Source organism: Sinocyclocheilus rhinocerous, unplaced genomic scaffold (genome assembly GCF_001515625.1).
Source record: "Sinocyclocheilus rhinocerous isolate Xijiao unplaced genomic scaffold, SAMN03320098_v1.1 scaffold441, whole genome shotgun sequence".
Taxonomy (NCBI): domain Eukaryota; kingdom Metazoa; phylum Chordata; class Actinopteri; order Cypriniformes; family Cyprinidae; genus Sinocyclocheilus; species Sinocyclocheilus rhinocerous.
The window spans coordinates 137,833-144,699 of record NW_015640440.1 but is presented as its reverse complement, the minus strand read 5'-3'; the positions used below and the strand labels follow the sequence as shown (position 1 = coordinate 144,699).

General features: G+C 36.4%; 1 protein-coding gene across 1 annotated transcript in view; it reads right to left on the bottom strand.

Annotated features, from left to right (window-relative positions):
* LOC107752702 (cytoplasmic phosphatidylinositol transfer protein 1-like) overlaps positions 1–6,867 on the bottom strand; it is an 88,999-nt gene that overhangs the window by 14,472 nt on the left and 67,660 nt on the right. Inside the window, exon 4 of the mRNA XM_016568725.1 lies at positions 5,007–5,014. Coding sequence (XP_016424211.1) covers positions 5,007–5,014 — 8 coding nt within the window. The remainder of the gene's footprint in view (positions 1–5,006; positions 5,015–6,867) is intronic.

The window sequence follows — 6,867 nt, the reverse complement described above, 5'->3', positions numbered from 1 at the left end:
GTTTTAAATATGGTTATTTTTCTTACAAAAACGCATTGATTCGCTACAGGAGGCCTTTGTCCACCCCCCGGAGCCGTGTGAGACATTTTATTTTATGGATGGGCGCTTTTTATTTCACTTCTTTTGGACTGAAGCACTGCAACACCCGCTGACTGCAATGATAGAGCTTGGAATAGCCTGACTGGATTCGTCTGAAAGAAGAAAGTCATATACACCTAGGAAGCACAGTACTTGATTATAATCTTAACTGTAGTGTGTTATTCTATATTACATTTAAAGTTAATATATTTTTTGTATGTCAAGTATGACATTTTAAAATGTATAAAATCAATTTTCACATAGCTATATTATCCGTTTGGTCTGTTTTGTACTGCATCCTCAGCACACACTACATTAAAGAACATCACAGAGACTCCAATAATAACGGCTTACAGAATATAAATGATATTTGCCCATTACATATCTGCACTATGGATGTTATTCAAATAAAATGAAATTATAGAGGGAATATATTGGAAGTGTCTTTTTAGGCAATTATAGACGGCGAACAATGGATTTTACTGATAATGATAGCTAGGTTGCACCGAACTAGCCAATAACGACAACAGCTGGATATAAACTAACGCAAATAGATGGTAATAATCGAGACATTAAACATTTAGGTCAGACTTGCGTGTATTTAATCGCTTGAGGTACTACTAATGTTAACAACCTCTCAGTCTTGATGGCAAACATACTGCAGTTCTCCACTAATGCAGCATCTAGTCAACATTAATTACGTTACAATGATATGAAAACACGTACGGTAATGTACTGTATACATGTTGTCTATGTCAAACAAACAGCATGAGGCATCAGTCATTTGGCCTCTAGAGATCCCTCTCGCACTGTATAATGACAGCAGACCTTCTCAGGCGCTCCAGCTGCAGAAGCAACCTGGAAAAACTATCGGCAAGTTGTTTCTGCAATCAGTTATCAGTGCTGATTAATCGGCAATACCTAGTACGTTATAAAAACAATACATTTTAAGTTTATTGATACATATTTAGATCAATTTAAACTATAAGTAGTTTGAGTGTGTACAGAAACCATCTTGGTCACATGATCATAACTGACTTCTCTGATTGGTGAATCTCTCTTAATAATTATGGGTAGTGTAGTTCTTCACTAGGAATTGTGATGTTGTTGTTGTTTTTGTTAAAAATTAAAATTTTGTTTACGTGTCTTTGTTTGTGTGCCATGAATTAACAACCTCTGAGCTCATGGCAGGTCACTCTTAAAAGGTTTATGTTACTGGTAAAAATGTATATTTCTATGAAAAATGAATGAAATTTGTACTTCCCCTGAGCTCTACTGTTGCACTCTTTTAAATGAGCGATGGATAAAATAAAAGATTAAAACTTTGATATGTTGACTGCATTTTCCTTAGCACAAGGACAAAAAAAAAAACGTATCTAAGACATGTATACATAAATATATTTTGTCTCTATAATCATTCAGCCAATAAATGAGTATATTTCAATGCTGCTCAAACAGAGTTGAAAAGTGACTGTCACAAATGACCATTTAGCTGTTTCCATTTTGTGCTCATTTTTACATCCTTTGGGCTTTTCTCGTCTTCCACTGCTCTCATTTGAGCACAGTTTGTATCCAGTTGTTCCTGGCATATGGTTGATTATGATAACAGTATTCTGATGAAGAGCTCTCTCATTCATCTCTAGGTACAGATATGGCACACAGAGCCACTCCAAGATTCACTGACTGTCGTCCAGCTTAAGTTAAGCCTTAATCCTCCACCTGTCCCCACCGCTCTTTTAAACCGACCTGTCATGTTGCTGCTGTTGACTTTCATCAGTTTCCAGGCAGCACTCAAAAAAATTAATGTACGATTTATGCACCTGAATTGCACATAAAATTTCCATCTATTTGTACTAAACACACTTATAAACAAATAAACTTAATGTGTTCAATCCAAATGAATGGAAATGTTATGTGCAATTCAGATACATAATTTGAAATTTTGGCCTATATATATATATACTTATATATATAAGTGTAAATGCATGTGGAAACACCATTTGGATAAGTGTAGCTACAACTTTCCTGAAATGGGTGAAAGCCCCTTTTATACACCATGTAACCACTGTCGGAGAAAGTTATTTTTTAAAAGTAATGCATAAAAATGTAACTAATTGAGTTACTTTTTATGGAAAGTAATCCATTACATTACTTTTTCGTTATTTTTTGTCACCTGGGCTGGCCTTGCTTATATGTTTTTTTAATAACAAAATCCCAAAAGTTGTATTTTTGGCAACTGTAGGGGCCCTTTCACACTGAAACTGAAATTAATAAGCCTCAGGCTAACACGGGGACAGAAGAGGTGTCAGTAAATAAATTGGAAAACAAAGTAACTTACATTACGTATTTGAAAATGTAACTCAGATTTCATTGTAAATTGAAATGTAATCCATTACATTACTAGTTACTTGAAAAAGTAATCTGATTACGTAACTCGTATTAGTTGTAATGCATCTTTTGCAGTATCTCATGTATGACGCGGTGTTCTAAAAATGCAGCGCTCAAGTTAAAAGTAGTTAAAAGTTTGCTTTTTCATTCCATTTTTACATGCAAAAACACGTTCTGTGTGAATGGCCCCTAAGGTCCAAATACCTTATAACTTCACTATATTCATAAGGTTCAGAGGAGTCCTGAGGTGTTAAAATGTATATTGCTCTTTCGAATAAGCACAAGGTTTTCCATGAAACCTAATATGGTCTCCAAGGAGCTCGAAGACACCTGTTCTGCCTGGTTTTCCAATACACTCTAATTAAATTGCAGCACAGCAAGGGAAAACAACAACAGTGCATTCTGGGATAGCATAACAACATGGTTGGTGGTTAAGGGGAATCAGCTTCCAGACACTGTAGCGCTGTTCCAAATCCTAAGGAGCTTGATGTGAGCTGCCTACATAGACAAGATAATTGAAATAGAACCTGAAATAGAAATGGTGAGTGATTGAGAGCACTCTTAATAGCAACGCCCCACTCCGTACAAATAGCGCTTTTCATGTGAAACACACAGGAGACTCGACTCACTACTGATTCCAATGGAACTTGGTGTTAGCATGTTGCTATGCTAATATAACACTCTAATAAACATAAAATGCATAAGACACACCACATGCCATGTCAATTTAAAAATACACTCTTGTTCAAAAGTCTGAGATCAGTAAGATGTTTTTTTGAAAGAAGTCTGTCGCCTAGGCTGCATTTATTAGATCAAAATACAGTAAAAACAGCAATATTATTACAATTTAAAATAACTGTTTTCTGTTTGAATAGATGTTAAAATGTAATTTATTCCTGTCATGTTAAAGCTGTATTTTCAGCATCATTACTCCAGTCTTCAGTGTCACATGATCTTTCTTACATTTATTATTCAAACAACCTGAAACGTTTAAATGGTAATGTTGTTTTGATATTCAGCACAGCAGATTATTGGGTTATATATGGGAGTGTGTGTGTACTACTTGTGTAAAGTATGTTTTATGTCTCACTTACACATTAAAGGGGTCATATGATGCTATTTTAAAGATCATTATTTTGTGTATTTGGTGTAACAGAATATGTTGACATGCTTTAATGTTCAAAAAACACATTATTTTTCAAATACTGTACATTATTGTAGGTCCTCTATGCCCCGCCTCTCTCAAACGCTTCGTTTTCTACAAAGTCCCCTCCTTTGACAAGCGCAGTCTGCTCTGATTGGCCAGCTGACCCAGTGCATTGTGATTGGCCGAACACCGCAAGCACTCGTTGGAAATGTAACGCCCCTTACCATAATCGTGAGCTTCATCTTTCAAAATAAATGTAAAGACAGTAAATAATGTCATTAGTTTTACCATCAGTTCGAGCCCGAAAGGGGAACAGAGTCGCGTGACAGACAGTGACGTGTTTGCAGTACACAAGCCACGGTTAAGACAGCTGACTCTACCGTGGTGTGACCCTGTCTCTCTCTCTCTCTCTCTCACACACACGCACGCGCACACACACACACAAGATGCGCAAAACTCCGCATTTGAACAGTCAATAGCAAATACTTAAACTAATAACAAAACAGTAGCTGATTCAGAAGCGCCAGATTGTCATAGCAAAGTCAGAATTACCTCCTCTCCTAGGTTCACGAAACGGTCGTCCACAAAATGCATTGCTGTTCTGTTGTAAGTAATCTTAAAGATTCCTAAATGCATCTACTTTCGGAAGGCCAAATAAAGTGCTTTTGCTTTCGCCTAGAAACACACAGCGTCTCCCTGACATGCTGCTTCAACACTAACTGCGGTTACTGAAACCACGCCTTCTTTCTTTGCGTGCACATTTGGGCGCATTATGCTAATATTTCCACATAGTGAGGTAGACATGTGGGGGCGTGTTAGAACGAGCCGTTTTAGGGGGGCGTGGCAGAGTCTTAACTTTGATAAAGAATATCTCTTTGGTTTTGAGACTTTAGTCTTTGCAACTTCAGGGATCTTATCTATGCACATTCAGCTTGTAACACTCCAAAGTGAAAGGAAAACTTGAAATCGCATCATATGACCCCTTTAAAGACACACATAAACACACAATAATGACCCAGCATTCATAGTTCAATTAAAGTCAAACAGAGAGCAGTGCATTGTGGGAGATCAGCACCCTCAGAGTGTCTGTCTGTGTAATACATTATTAGCACTGAACTGCTACACTTTTAATGACCATCAACACAATGAATCTATTATGCTAACCAAGAGCACGAGCTATTATAAATGTCAAAGGTAGCGTAAAAACATGTCTTTCTACAGAACTGGTAGTACAAAGTACCAATTGTTCTAACGTAATGCTGTACCGTTTTAATGAAACGAGTGTGTTTAATAGCACATTCATTTTTTTGGAGCATTGAAATTGTCTCTGACATTTTGGTTTTGAGTTTCAAGCACACAAATAAATAAAGGAAGAAGAAGAAGCAATACTCACTGTATACTCTGAGCCAATGGTGGGGGAGGAGACGGATCGAGAAGATGAAGGCGAGAGAAAGAGAGAGACACTTCATGTTAAAGGTCATGGCAATAAACACATGGCAGTCTTGAAGCCATTAAACATTCAATCACAGAAAGACCTCCAGGTCTACAGGGAATTGAAGTTCTTTCTGCACTGTATGTGCGTGCATGTGTGTGTGTGCGGCACAAATATGTGCATGTATTTTGCATGGTGTGTGTGTTTATCATGCACACACACATCCTTTCATTTGGTGTCATTTCTACAGCATTTGCTCAATAATTGTCAAAAAGACGCTCTTTAAGATTCAGACTGCACGCACATCTGTATTTTATTAAATGTTTAACAGATATGCGTATATTCAAATAAGACCATTAAAGGAATAATTCAACTATAAATTAAAAACCTGTCATGATTTACTCATCCTTATGTACTTTTATGTTGCTTATTTGTCCTTTTTAGCACTTGAGAGCATTGTGGCGATTAAGAACTGTTGTATCTTGCTGTTCGGTCTGTGAATATTGTTTCTGTTTCTGTGTATGTGTTACATGGAAAAAATAACAGCATACAGGTTTTGTACAACGGGGTTAAAAAATAAAGGTACAACTGTCTTTTTGGGGTGAACTTTCCATTTAAAGACAAGTTAAGCAGTTTCATCTATGACATACTATAACAAAATGATAATGATAAACTGCATTATACGTTGAAAATAATTTTCCACTAGTGCCCCAGTTTATAAAAACAAACAAAAATCATTTACATTAATGCATTTACAATGTAAGTCTAAGGGGCAAGCCATTCTAGAGAAATGTGCAGCTTGTTTCTTTTGTTCATAAATTGTTATTTGATATTTAAGGGTCTAATTTCACAGAAGTGGTTCATAGACACAGATGTTCACTACATCATAACATACATATTCTTCAGTGAGCTGAGACTAAACGGAGAAAAAAAGCATTTGACAGTGAAATAACAGCAGAAATATTCAAGAGTTTAATAAAGAATAACTCATTTTGAAAGTCTGTTTTGACTATCAAACCTATTCATATTAGCAGGGAACAGTGGCGCTTTCCAAAAATAGTGTACACTTTGGTGTCCCGTTAGTGTTTTAAGAATTAGATGCATACATCAGAACTTATTTTATATCAATAAACTATCATCTGACATAATATGAACCTACAGTAGCATGTCTTCTTCTATATACTTATCTCGTTCAGGTCCAACTACTGTCATGACAAAACAACAGTATGAAGAAAATCTTGCTGAGCAGTTTAGATAAAGTTATTAAAAGTTCGCTAATGCCACAGCATCACAAGATGTATGTAAAAGGAATAATTCACCCCCCCCCCTCAAAAAAAAAAAAAAATTGCTGAATATATACCAACCCTCAGGCCAACCAGGATGTAGATGAGTTTGTTTCTTCATCAGATTTGTAGAAATGTAGCATTGCATCAGTGTCTCAGCAATGGATGCTCTGCAGTGAATGGGTGCCGTCAGAATGAGAGTCCAAACAGCTGATAAAAACATCACAATAATACACAAGTAACCCACACGACTCCATCAATCAATATCTTGATAAGTAAAAAGCTGTGTGTTTGTAAGAAACAAATCCATCAAGACATTTTTAAGCTGCTTCCGACTAAAATACGAGTCCTCTATTCAAAATATTGCTTCCTCCGGTGAAAAAGTCATCTTGTCTGAATCAGGGGAGAAATGTGCACAGATCAAGCATCTTTTAGAAGAGAAAAAAGTCCTAAACAAATATGTTGGTCAATTTTGTTGTGAGAGGACAACTGTTTAGAATCTCATTCTGACGGCACCCATTCACTGCAGAGGATCCATT